The sequence below is a fragment of the Pelobates fuscus genome, chromosome 12, assembly GCF_036172605.1.
Source record: "Pelobates fuscus isolate aPelFus1 chromosome 12, aPelFus1.pri, whole genome shotgun sequence".
NCBI classification, from domain to species: domain Eukaryota; kingdom Metazoa; phylum Chordata; class Amphibia; order Anura; family Pelobatidae; genus Pelobates; species Pelobates fuscus.
In genome coordinates, this window is record NC_086328.1 from 37,294,176 (window position 1) to 37,308,638 (window position 14,463).

At 39.3% G+C, this 14,463-nt stretch overlaps 1 protein-coding gene across 1 annotated transcript in view; it reads right to left on the minus strand.

Annotated features, from left to right (window-relative positions):
- Window positions 1-2,375: 2,375 nt before the first annotated feature.
- The window catches only part of LOC134578595 (transcription elongation factor B polypeptide 3-like), a 34,770-nt gene continuing 22,682 nt past the window's right edge, over window positions 2,376-14,463 (minus strand). Inside the window, exons 4-10 of the mRNA XM_063437562.1 lie at window positions 13,389-13,569; window positions 11,780-11,841; window positions 10,950-11,035; window positions 10,121-10,203; window positions 5,778-5,842; window positions 3,836-3,927; window positions 2,376-3,361 (exon numbers count right to left, since the gene is read on the minus strand). Coding sequence (XP_063293632.1) covers window positions 3,225-3,361; window positions 3,836-3,927; window positions 5,778-5,842; window positions 10,121-10,203; window positions 10,950-11,035; window positions 11,780-11,841; window positions 13,389-13,569 — 706 coding nt within the window. The 3' untranslated portion in view covers window positions 2,376-3,224. The remainder of the gene's footprint in view (window positions 3,362-3,835; window positions 3,928-5,777; window positions 5,843-10,120; window positions 10,204-10,949; window positions 11,036-11,779; window positions 11,842-13,388; window positions 13,570-14,463) is intronic.

A 14,463-nucleotide genomic window follows, 5' to 3' on the forward strand; every position in this document is an offset into this window, starting at 1 on the left:
TTTTTAGATCTTATAAGAGATCCTTTGAGAAAAACCTTACATACCATTTTTTTAAGTGGATGTATATAGCTATATTTTACAAGACAGCTGTCACTTGGTTGGGAAATGTACCTATGAAAGATAAAAATAAATATCAAGAAAATGTTCCAAAATAGGAATTTAAAATTGTCTTTAAATAAGCCTGACTTTTATGCAGAGAATATAGGTAGACATTCAATTCAGTAAACATATCACACATCTAGTTTTTATAAATAGCTCTTAATAGAAAAGGAAGTAAATAAAATTATAATGTTTTAATGGGTTTTTTTTGTTTTGTTTTTTAATAAACAATAAACTTTTTTAATAAACAAGTTTAAAAAAGGACTGGTCTTTACAATGACTAAATGGGGAAAAAACGAAGATTGATTATAGGGGAGACAATAATATTACACAGAAAATTAAGAGTTTCCTGAAAAAGAAAATGGCAAGTACAATTTTATTACCTACAAGTTCTGTGCGCCATGTAGAACTCGTCAAATTCCCCAGGAAGATTGACTTTTCAGGGAATTAAAACAATCTTATAAACTTAAAGATTGTATTCAATGTAAGAGTAAAAATGTATATTGGTAATAATGCGTGTGCGGGTATGTAGGAAGGGCTTCTCATCCACTACGTTCAAGACTAGGGGAACATCTACAAAATATCAGAAAATAATGCATCTGCATAACGACCCACATGCACACAGCATCTTGGTAGGAACTGAGAATGTTCCACATTATTAAGCAGTGATATGCACATTATAATTACTAATAAAGTGTCTAAATTTCATATTCTACTCATGGGGGTCTCTTCTCCAGTCTCTCCTTACTAAACAGAGAAGTGGATGTAAAAGACTGAGCACAGACAGGCTGTTCTTTAAAGACAGATTATTCTCAGAAGAAGAGTATCAAGGAGGGAGACACAGGAATAGATCACTAGAAGTATTTAATAACTGCCTATTTTTAGCATCAATAAAGGAATGGATATGCGTGCCACAATGCTGGTAGCAAAAACATCTTGCCAACTGGGCCTATTAACAGTCAAACAAGAAAGGTGACTAATAGCTGGAAAATGCTCAAATAATTAGTTGGTAGCATTAGTGAAGGGCCCATTTGGTTAGTAACACGTTATATTAAAACCATGGGCAAGTATATGTCTAGTGGCATGTGTAGCTTATAGAGGGAATCAATGACAATAAAAATATGTAATATGAGAGAGGGAGGCCACTGGTGCACCCTGGAAAAAATACTGAGCAGATGTTAAAAAGGAAAAATATAAACAAATACTGCAACCAGCCCTAGCTGATGGCACTTCAACCAACACCAACCTTAGACATAGCTTGAGGTAAATAAAATGACTTTGAACCAACATAGAGGAAAGTCTAAAACAGTCTGTTACACCAGTCCCACGTCATTTCTTGAGCCAATAAACGTCGTCCACAGATCTGGCTAGTACTTGAGCCAAGAGTCCATGGAGAATCCCATCAGGTGCATCTGTCACCAAAGAAGAACCCTCACAGGTTTTGAGCTGCGATGTAGATTTTTACCCTGCAAGCTTGCAGCCTAGGTATTGGCTATGGGAATTAATCTTAAATGCCAAAATGGAGGCAGTGAATGGTTGAAAGCTCAAGTGCAAAAAGCTGTTTGCACAATGTCACAGTGCAGGCTGTGAAAAGCTCCCAGTGCCTGTTAGGCCAAGAATCTCCAGGCGATTCGCATAAAATCCCTCCACTGAGGACAGGGATACCTCCACCGGTACTGGGGGAAGAGAGGGCACCAGCATTTCGGCTCAGGTTGCTTTAGGCTGGGAGATCGTCCACCTCTCCTCTCCTCTCAGTGGAAGTGCACTAAGCCTCGCTGTGTAGTTTGAGGTACTCCACAAATCGGCTTATATTATGGTCAGCAATCTCTCCATAATGCGCCAGTGTCACGGCCCCCGGCTCACCGCAAGGTGCGGTAGCACCCGACCGGTGCGACCGTGCTGATGAACTGAGCCTACCGTCTTAGCGGCGAGTCGGGAACTGCTCCGCCAGGTCCTCCTGCCCTTAACCAATATGGCGCCAACCACACGGTCGCAGCCATATATAGCCCCGCCCCCCAGGGTCGCGCGACCGTGCATGTGACATCACACTCATGTTCTGGGGTCAGAGGTCACCCTCTGACCAATCACAGCCAAAGGAGGGATATTTAAATCCCTGAAGTTCCCTGGTTCATTGCCCTGTCGTGGTTTCGGTTCCTGGTTCCCAAGAGTATGTTTTCTTGTCCTGTTTTTGATATTCCTGGTATTTTGACCTTGGCTATTCCTGACTATTCTGATATCTGGTTTCCTGACTTGGCTTGTTTAACAATATTGTGTATTTCTGGCTTCCTTGACCTCAGCTATCCCTTGACCATTCTCTGTCTTTAACGTATTAGTCCGGCCATTCTAAGGACCGGTTTATGTTCTATCCTTTTCTGTTCTGTGTATGTAGATGTTACATAGTTCTGCGTGCTGGGCCACACTAGCTGTCGTGACAGCCAGTTGAGTCGAGGATTAGGTAGAAAGAGCCCTGTAAGACTAAAAAAAAACCATTTCATTATTATACCAGTGAGAAGCTCTCTCCCAGCATGTGCAGCTTGACAGTCAGGCCAACTGACTGCCCTCTATGTTTGGTATCGCAACTGGTAACCTTAATTCAATTCTCAGCCTAAGAAAATTGCACCTTAATACAATGCTCAATATATATGTATAAAGATTAACAGCTAAATTAACACCATCTGTCACATCTCTAAATGGATAGTGTACCTAAAGTGAAGAACATGAAAGAGTTGTTCACTATCTTGCTATACTTTATTATCCTCATCAGTAGGTTTCCTAACATGGATGACTCCTGAGGTAAGTAATATTGGAGAGAGATGAGCACACTGCATAACTTTCTTCTTAAACAGCTTCACTTTCAAGACTTCAAGACTACTCAGTTTACTTAGAATAGTGCGTCTGTGTGGAGAAATTGTCCCAAAAGGTTTGGTCAGGAATCCAAAATATAAGCATCGCCTCAAGATCCCGTTGGACCAGTTTAAACTGAAAATGATGCATCTATCGTGTTTATCTTTCATTTTAAAATCAGGCTAGGATCCACGAAATATTCAGGTATTTGAATGTAGTAGGCTTAAGTTAGACTGTTTGTTTGTTTTTTAAATTCTGAGATCCTCAAAAGGTAGATCTTTTTATTCCTTTAAAGATGACTTGGATTGAGAAGTCTTCTTAACCAATTTGGTTCCTTTGATTTCATTTGAAGCCCTGCTCTTCTCTAGCCGTTTGCTGGTGAAAACATTCTTGATCAAGTGAAACTTAGATTTCTTTTCTATAATAGAAACATAAAAATACAATCTTTAACGGGATATATTAGGATAGCCAGTCCATGATGAAATATAAATGTTAAGTTTCTTACTATGTTAATTAAAGAGCAACGTTTTTAGTTGGGGTGGGGGGTATTTTTGTGATTGTACCTTACATATATATACACTAGTTATTTATACACTAGTTATTTATTAGCCTATGTATTCCTTGTTTGATTAGAACAGTATTGTGAAACAGAAACCCAGCTCTAATGAGCCGGCCCAGAAAAGGCAAAGAAAAGCATTTAACCACTGTCACGTCATATTCGCAAGGCCTGGTGCCTATTAAGGAGTTATCACTCAGATTTGAGTCTTCAATGACATAAACCAGAATGGAACTTCTTGATTCACTATTAGCAGCTCTGCAGAGGTTTGGCATGGAAAATAAGCAGAATAAAAGGAAACACTGTTCAAATGTCGATAATGTTCGGTTACTGTACCTTTATTTAAATCTTGGGCCATTTCAAGACTACTTCCTCGATTTAGTTGCCCATTGTCATATGAATTGATATTTTCTGTATTCTCTTCTAGTCTGTGAAGTAATCACAAGGTTTGGTTGCTGTGATTGCGTTTCAATATTTTTGTTATATTTAGTCTGCTCTGAGCCATTTCCCTGCCATTACGGCAGATGTAGACGTTTAATACATTCACACATAAATTAGAGTATCGTATTTCTATCGTAAATGCTAGAAATGTATAGATGAAGGGACGGTTATGACATTAACTGCTTCTCAGTGGAAAAGAGGATTGTGCGCAAGCAATCCACTTGGTCTTTAAACTTCCCTTTAGCGTACAAAAATACTCATTTTGGTGGATATGTGAAACCAAAACATGTTGAAAAATATAAGTAGTAAACTTGCTCTATATATGACAGCATAAGATCATTGCTTGGATATAAGGTGTGTGTGTGTCTATTGAGATTTAACTTTATTATCACTGTGCAGTGTACAAACAAAGACAATGTAACACAGTTGGCCTCTGATCAGAAATAGAGTAGTGATTAATATACTAAATATATTAATATACTAATATACTAAAGTTTAAAATTTACAACGAGAAATATGCAATTCTTAAAGGGACACTATAGTCACCAGACTCACTACAGGTTAATGTAGTTGTTCTGGTGCCTATAGCCTGTGTCTGAAGCATTTTCAATGTAAATGCATTTTCAGAGAAAGGTAGTGTTTGCATTGCTGCCTAGTAGATCTCTAGTGACAGTCACTCAGATGGTCACTGGAGAGTCCTGTGTCACTGCTGCATAGTGTGCAGCACCTATGTTCAACATGGAGGCGCTGAATGTTACCCATAGAGAACATGCGCAATATCCGCACAATGCTTTTCCATAGGCTTAGCTGAGATCATAAAGATTGATGGAGGCGGGACAAGCTGCGGAAAAACCGCCACAGCATGGGAAAAAAGGTGAGTAAAAACACCTCTCATGTGATCAGAGGGGGGCAGATACCTAAAGAGACACACATTCTGACAAATAGACACAAACAGACTCTCTGACACACACACACATACACACACACTCTGACAGGCACACACAAACACTGACAGAGACACACACACACTGATAGAGGCATAAACACCCCCCCACACACACTGACAGAAGCATATATACACATGCACACACTGACAGAGACATGCACACACTGACAGAGACATGCACACACATTTTCTCACACACACAGATTTGCATTTTTAATTTTAATCCACCCAGCATCCCTACCTTTGGGAGAGCTGAGATGATCTTTCCCTGGGGTCCAGTGGAGCTGCTTTCTCTTCCTGCGTGCAAGCAAGCAGTAATCTACCTGCAGCTCCTCTCTGCTCCTCTGATGCCAAGGCCGGAATGACGTCATAATCCGGCTCTGGCATTACTATACAACACGAGGGAGCAGAGAGGAGCTGCAGGAAGATCACTAATCCCTCGTGCGCTGACTCTGCCGACCACCTTGATGCTCCCCAGGGTGGGCGGTTGACCACCTCGATGCTACCCAGGGCGGGCGGCCGGCTACAACGCTCCCTTTAGCTAAAGGGCTGACAAATCCCAGGCACCAGGGCAAAATTTCTAGGCGCCATGGCAACCTGGGATTTGTCAAGCCCTGATATATATATATATATATATATATATGTATATATATATATATATATATATGTTTTTGGGAACATAATCTGGAAATGTGAGGTCTGAATGTGAAAAAGATTAAGATTTGGTGCATTAACTAGACAATTTCATTATCAGACTGTGTACTGCAAATCTCAGAGTCCTGTAGAACCTGTTATAACATCCTATAAAAATCAATTCTACACTTTTATTTTTTTAATTTCATTTTCCTCTTGTGAACAAACCCCACAGATGAACATTTATTTTACAATTACCTGTTGTTCACTTCCTCTTCTGTCTCTTTTGCTTTATTCTGAAAACTAATTCCAGATATTTCCTCCTAAATTGCGATTATAAAAAAAAACGTGTGAAAATCTTTAAAGAGGATACCTTCTACGCATCAATGCACCCCAAGCATAACAGACATAGGAATAGAAATGATTGGCTCCAGTTGTAAGAAGCTTTTTTACTCTTTACATTCATGTCAATTATACACGTGTGATAGCTTAAGCACTATATCCTCTCGTCCTTCTCAAGCATTGTTTTTGAATGCAGTCAAAGACCTTCTTTGGAATACTGAAGCTGGGTGAAAATGCTGTTCATTCCAAACCACGGTTGACAGAAGAAAAGCCTTGCTTAAACTAGTCTATGATGGGAGATTATTGCATTAAATTGGCATATACTATTACAACGTATTGTTTATTTTCTTTCCACATATTCGACAATAATAGCAAAAAATATAAATGTTGTTCCTTGATTATTGTATATTAGCAGATTAACATTCATACTTAAATCCCAGCCTCAACATGGACTTTTCTTTTAAAATCTCTATTATAGTTCAAGCAAATATATATTCTTTAAAGGACCACTACAGTGCCAGGAAAACAAACTCGTTTTCCTGGCACTATAGTGTTAATAGGTCCCCCCACCCTCAGGGTCCCACTCCCACCGGGCTCTAGGGGGACAAGGGGTTAATCACTTACCTTTTCTCCAGCGCCGGGCTCCCTCGACCCTGGGGACTCTCCTCCCTCTTCTGACGTCATCGGCTGAATGCGCATGCGCGTCAAGAGCCGCAAGCGCATTCAGTCAGTCCATAGGAAAGCATTTCTCAATGTGTCTGAAAATCACAGTGAAAATCGCAGAAGCGCCTCTAGCGGCTGTCAATGAGACAGCCACTAGAGGCTCGATTAACCCATAGGTTCTCCGAAACTGGTATGTTTACAGCAGGCAGGGTTAAAACTAGAGGGGCCTGGCACCCAGACCACTTCATTGAGCTGACGTGGTCTGGGTGCCTGTAGTGGTCCTTTAAATGATTAAGCTTTGTCTAATGGTGTGATCGGCTGTAACAATGTTGAATACCTAAAGTTTTAGGAATCTGTTTTCTGAAATACAAAATATCAGAAAAGGACTCATGTAGCACAGCATATCGACTCACACGCACATGTCATCTGTCACTTCCCCTGGCCCCACGCCGCTCCCAGCGCCTTTGCTTACTCCCTCACAGCGAGCGGCGTCTTCCGGTTCCTGTCCACGGCTTGCGGCTGTGCCTGCAAGCGCTCCCCAACCTGACAGTGTTTCTGACGCTGCACACTCCAAGGCAGCTTCCTTATATGTGTGTCAGACCCAGCCATGTGACCCGGCACACAGTGATGACCTCACTGATCACAAGAGAGGGAAAAGACACCTCCCACGTGTTGTAATTAACACTAATTGGAAGTTAGCCAATCAGACACACCCTGTGTTTATAAGTTTACCTCCCCCTTGCCTCAGTGTCCTGTTGTGGTCTTTCATAGCCCAATAGCGCGTTTGTATTGTGGTTCATCCTCTGGTTACGGACTTCGGCTCGTTTCTCGTTTACTCTGTTTTCTGTGATCCTTGACCTCGGCTTGTACCCTGACTACTCTATCTCTTTTGCATAGCCCGGCCATTCTAAGGAACGGTATTGCAATTCTGTGTGTGTCTGTGATCTGTCTGCGTGTTTGGGTTCTCCTGGTAATCGTGACTTTATCTTGGCAGGAACTGGCAATGTGCCACATTAATAAGCAATGATATTCACATCATAATTACAAATATAGTGTCTAAAGTTTATAGTCTACCCATGGGTGCAGGGCCATCAACAGCATTATTGGCTGCTGGGCAAAAACAGTGGACTGGAGCCATAACTACACAACTACTAACAGGAATAATCCTTTGACTGCACAATTTTAATAAACATCACTACTGTTGTCTCTATTTGTTGTTTACTCTTATTATGAGGCAACTCTTGCCTAAGGTACTTAGATTACTATAACTTTACAAAGCAGATATCCTATTAGTCTAAATGTTTCTAATACTTTATTGGCTGTGTTCTTAGACAATTGCTGTATATTTGTACTGTGTGAGATTTACTCAATAAAAATATAATAAAAAAAAAGGAGCAAATAGGGTTAAAAAGATGGACCAAGCAAGAGTTAACTCTGGAAAATTAAACACACAGAGCGCTAAATACACACACAAAAAACAAGCAGCCCTCCATTGTTCCTTACATACTGGGGGCATTAAAGGAAGACATTTCAATCAGTGTGGTACCTACTCTCAGGCCCTGCTGCCATGCTTCTATTCCTTTTGCTACCTGTCCTGTCACAGAGCAGGGGGTGGCAGCTACGCCCTTATGCTGTCCTGGCGTTTGCCTGTGTACCAGGTGGGCCATGGTTTGGCGGGGGTGGGGGGGGAGAAGCACACAGGAGTAATTCCTTGTAGTGAGTGATTACTATGCATGGCCTTATGCTCGTGAGGTCCCCGGACAACTGCCCAGCATTTTGCATGGGTGTCTCCGCTCTAATCTCTCCTGACTAAAGGGTCAAGTGGATGTAAAAGATTGAGCACAGAAGATCTGTTCCTTAAAGACAGATTAGTCCTCTTCAGGCCCTGCAGAGTATCCACAGCAGAAGAATATCCAGAAGGGAGACACAGGAACAGATCACTACTTGGAGAAGCAAGTTTACATTGCTGTTTATATTACTCTTGCATTTATCAGCTAATTGCTCTGAGATAAGGCCTGCAGGCAGGGATAGAACCAAGAAGGGACCATGAAGGACACACAGGCATAGTATGCATGCATTAAGGGATGGGTGGAATTTGGGTGGAATTTGGGTGTATCCAGGGACTGAATCTTTCAAGTAATTCAAGTGGGATTTGGGCTCCAGTCCCACGTGTATTTGGGATATAGCAATGACCCTGCCCTTGAAGATGGCTGGATTATAGCACACAAGTAATGAGTGAGCCATTACATTTCTAGATAGTTGAAAAAAATTAAAGCTAAGCAGTGAGACACTTATTCCATTGAGTGCCTTGTAAAATTTAAAAAATAGAGAGAGCCCTTTTTATGTCTGTATAGCTACTGGTAACCTCACGATTCTCAGCCCAGGAAATCGCACCTTAACCCCTTAAGGACCAAACTTCTGGAATAAAAGGGAATCATGACATGCCACACATGTCATGTGTCCTTAAGGGGTTAAAGGAACACTATAGTCACCTAAATTACTTTAGCTAAATAAAGCAGTTTTAGTGTATAGATCATCCCCCTGCCATTTCACTGCTCAATTCACTGTCATTTAGGAGTTAAATCACTTTGTTTCTGTTTATGCAGCCCTAGCCACACCTCCCCTGGCTATGATTGACAGAGCCTGCATGAAAAAAAACTGGTTTCACTTTCAAACAGATGTAATTTACCTTAAATAATTGTATCTCAATCTCTAAATTGAACTTTAATCACATACAGGAGGCTCTTGCAGGGTCTAGCAAGCTATTAACATAGCAGGGGATAAGAAAATCTTAATTAAACAGAACTTGCAATAAAGAAAGCCTAAATAGGGCTCTCTTTACAGGAAGTGTTTATGGAAGGCTGTGCAAGTCACATGCAGGGAGGTGTGACTAGGGTTCATACACAAAGGGATTTAACTCCTAAATGGCAGAGGATTGAGCAGTGAGGCTGCAGGGGCATGTTCTATACACCAAAACTGCTTCATTACGCTAAAGTTGTTCAGGTGACTATAGTGTCCCTTTAAGGTAATGCTCAATATATATGTACAAAGATTACCAGCTAAATTATCACAAACTGTCACATCACCTAAATGGGTAGTGTACCTAACGTGAAGAACATGAAAGATTTGTTCACCATCTTTGTTGCCATACTTTATTAACCTCATCACTAATATCACTAGTTATCCCAACATGGATGAGATCTGAGGTAACTAATATTGGAGGAGAATGGGCAGGCTGCATAACTTTTTTCTTAATCGGCTTAAATTTAAAGACCAGTTGGTCTACTCCAAATAGTGCGTCTGTGTGGAGAAACTGTGCCAAAAGTTTTGGTCAGGAATCCAAAATATAAGCATCGCCTCAAGTTCCTGTTGGAACAGTTTAATTTGAAAGTGATGTAGCTACTGTGTTAATCTTTCATATTAAATCAGGAGAGGATCCACCATATATTCAGATATTTGAAGGACAAAGGCTTAAGTTAGACTGATTGTTAATTCTGAGATCCTCAAAAGCTAGATATTGTTATTCCTTTACAGATGACCTGGCTTGAGAGGTCTTTAAATGATTTCAAATGATTATTTTGAAATAATTTAGTTACTTTTATTTCATTCGAAGCCTTGTTCTTCTCTGCCCGTTTGCTGGTAAAAACATTCTTGACCGCGCCAAGCTTAGATTTCTTTTCTATAATAGAAACATAAAAATGAAATCTTTAACAGGATTTTTGGACAGACAGTTCAGACAGAAATGTAAATGTTACGTTTCTTAAACTATGCTAACTAAAGAGCAAAGTTTTCAAGTTGGGGGTGAAGGGTAAACTCCCATGAGATAGATTTTTGTGCTTTTATCTTGCAGATACCACATAGTCAATATACTAGTTACCGTGTGTATTAGCCTATGTATTCCTTGTTTGATTATAACAGTATTGTGAAATTGAAAAGCAGCTCTAATGGGTTGGCCCAGAGAAGGCAAAACAAAGCTCACTCAGATTTTAGCCTTAGCGGACATAAACCAGCATTGAACTTCATGATTAACTATTAACAGCTCTGCAGATGTTTAGGATGGAAAACAAGCCTAATAAATGGAAACAAATTATTATTAAGGGTAAGATTGTTAAAAACACCCATATTTGTCTTATGGTCTTCTTACCTATGATTACGTGCATAAAGTGCACAAAACAGGTTAGGTACAGGTTGATCTTATGTTTAAACTCTGCTTTTATTTCAATTTTATAATGGAAGGCATTGACTTCTGTTGCTTCAGATAGAAGTTGTACTCCAATGATTGCACTTTTTCAGTTTATCATAGACTTTATCGTAGCAGACTTCAACTCTGCCTTTAGATAATTACTTGTTATTTTTACTGAAATAGTAAAACATTTATATTACCATGTAACACTGTTAAATGTCCATCATTTTCAGTTGCAGTACCTCTATTTAAGTCTTTGCCCGATTCCAAACTTCCTCCTCGATTTAGTTCTCCATTGTCATATGAATTCACATTTTCTGTATTAAGTCTGTGAAGTAATCACAAAGTTTCGTTACTGTGAATGCTTTTCAATATTTTTGTTGTATAGTTAGTCTGCTCTGAGCCATTTCCCTGCAATTACGGGCAGATGTAGATGTTTAATACACTCACACATAAATTAGAGTATCGGATTTCTATTGTAAATGCTAGAAACGTATAGATGAAGGGACGGTTATGACATTAACTGCTTCTCAGTGGAAAAGAGGATTGTGTGCGCAAGCAATCCACTTGGTCTTTAAACTCCATTTTAGCGTAAAAAAGGAGTATGCTGATGGCTGAATGTAGCCAAACCATGTTGAAGAATGTTAGTAACTTGCGCTCTCTCTCTCTCTCTCTCTCTCTCTATATATATATATATATATATATATATATATATAAAAATATATGAAAGAACTAGATTATTACTGGTATATAATATGCAAGGAATTACATTTTCCTTTTTAAGTTTGTACTGGGGTGTATATATAAATTTAACAGCATTTATTTAGTTTACATGGTATGAATGAAAGGCTGGAGCTGACAACTGAATCAAGATGAAAATGTGAGCTCTGAATGTGAACAAGATTTGGTGCATTAACTAAACAATCTCAATAGCAGACTGTGTACTGCAAATATTAAAGTGCTGTAGAACGCGTTATAACATCCTAGAAAAATCAATTCAACGTCTTTTTTTATTTTATATCCTCTTGTGAACAAACCCCACAGCGGAGTATTTAGGTTACAGGAACATTACCTGTTTTCGTCCTGTTCGTTCTCATTCACTTTATTCTGAAAACTAATTATAGATGTTTCCTCCTAAATTGCAATTATAAAAAAGCAAGTGTTAAAATCTTTTAAGAAGATACCTTCTACGCATCAATGCACCCCATCCATAACAGGCATATGAACCAAAATGAATTATTATTTTATTATTATTTTATTATTTATATAGCGCCATCAGATTCCGTAGCGCTGTATGTATTAATGGCTCAACCTGTAAGAATGGTTTTCACGCAAAATCCTTAGAAAAAAATTACCTAAATGAGAAGCTCTCTAAGATGTAGATATATTATATTGACTGGTTTTAATCCATTTATGGATTTATGTATGGCATAAACAGAACAAGCCTTGTTCTTGCACCTTTGAAACATACTGTTAAAGTCTAACAGTGCTTTAAACATACTGTTAAAGTCCAACAGTGCTTTTAAGACAGCTTTGTGCAAAATTATAACAGATTAGAACCAATCTGCTATTTTGTAGAATAACTCAATTTTATAGATGGATATCTGCCAAAATGTAATATTCTGTAAACCTAGGCTGACTGCTAAAAGCAAGATACCCTATAACCATAAAACAATTGTATACTCTGCAAACAAAAGAGGTGTTTATTCAATAAACAAAATCTGTCATAAAATAACTAAATTGCACATTTAGGCAACAATAGCCAAGATGGAAATTTGTGAAAAATCTTATTTTTACCTACAATTTGAAATTAAAATGTTAAAATGTAAAATAATTCTGCTGCCAGAATTTTATCTCCAGTTCCGGCAGTGTCATTGGGGCATCGTCAGCAAGTCCAACACAAGAGTTCTGGGCTGGTTAATGTTAATTTGTATAATTTGCATAAATAAAATTGCATTCATTGGCTGAGAATGGTCAGTTGACGCTCTCAGCCAATGAATGGTGACTGTATCGGCTTCCGGCTTCTGTAGTTCATCAGAAGCCGCAAGCACATGACCAATATTGAGAGGAATACAGGTTCCCTTGATAAAGGCAGACAGTTGGTGCCGAAACGTTGGGGGGTTTGGTAACTTGTGTTTCTGTCTTGTGGCTTGTAAGAATCTTTTTAGTATTTTACCATTACATTATTGTATTTGCCCTTGCTTCTGTCATTGTGTTTATTTTTTTATTTTTTTGTATGTTTTTACTTTGGTGCTTTTTGTACATAATAAAGCTAGTTTTTTGAAATTGTTATAGTGTACATTCTATATTATATAGATATTTGGATATTTGAAACATTTGAGAAGGTGTTTACATGGTTTGCACCCAGCTATTTAATACAATTGTGTCTCTCCATGTGTTGTTGGTTTATCAGTATTGAGAGGAGACCAGGAGGCCGGCGGGGACCAAAGTAAGAGGAGAAACTTTTACTCAAGAGTTTACACCATTACTGGAGAACTGAGCCACAGTACTCCTGGTATCATATCCACTACATTGGCTGTTGTAGTTCTTATACTTTGAGTAACCCTTTAAAGTAAAGATTTATGAAAATTGTACTTGTCTAGAATGATAAAAATGCATAATATCAGATTGATGATTTTAGAACCATTACTCTTACAGAGACGATAATCAAATATACATACCAAATGTTTTTTCTGCTTGGTCTTCAGCCAGTCTATGAGGAAGGTCTTAAATTGCACAGCCTCTCTGCTCTCGTTATCATACGGCTCCAAGTAAAATGATGACCCGGTAACAAAAGTTATCTTTAGCCTTCCACTTTCTGCATCGATTACCGTAATGCTAACCAGTCTTAACGGATATAACCTAAAGTAAAGAAGGCCTGAACATTTAAATCACAAATCTCCACAGTACCTAGGACAGCCATTACTCATGATAACCAGGCAACATTAAAGGAACCCTCTACTGCCTAAATAAAAAATAAAGTTTAGATACCACCAATGAAAACATGCATGCATTTAATTACACATTTTATTCATTTAAGTATGATTTAAAAAAAAAAGGTTGCAAAAGCTGTAATTATTTTGTCTCAATCATTTGCAAGACCACACCTACTTCCCAAGCATAAATCTTTTGTCGCTGTCCAGTCACAGACTTTCCAATCCAGCTCATTGAGAAGTCGCTGCAAGGCAGGTTCTCTGGGCAATTGCTACTTTTTGAGATGAGCGCCATTGAGTTAAACAACCAGGAAGTAACAGAACTGGCTGTCTGATTGACAACCAGGGTGGTGTAACAAAGTTGATTTATAAAAGCCAATTTTTATTAAAATAAAATCAATCAATGTCTTTTGAAACACCAATAAATTTACATATTGCCCTGCGTTTGGTTTTGTTCAGTCTGTTTTTTTTTTTCTAATCAAGCTACTTTTGATCATTGTGGAGGAGTATTTTGTAAAATATTGAGAGAAGGGTAACCTTCGTAGTAGTGAGATCATCATTCTGTGAGAGATTCTGCACCTGTTGCGGTCACCAGCCCGCCGAGCCTCACGGTCGTGCCCGACCGGCACGACCGCTCCGACTACACGAGCTTACCTGCTCGTCGGCGAGCCGGGAACCGCGCACGTAGTTCTTCCGGGCATCGCGCCCAGATCCAAGATGGCGCCGACCGCGTGGTCGCGTCTATTGCTAGCCCCGCCCCCGAGAATTATACCAACGTGTGCGTGACGTCACAACGTCAACGCACACGCACGTTTTGGGGTCA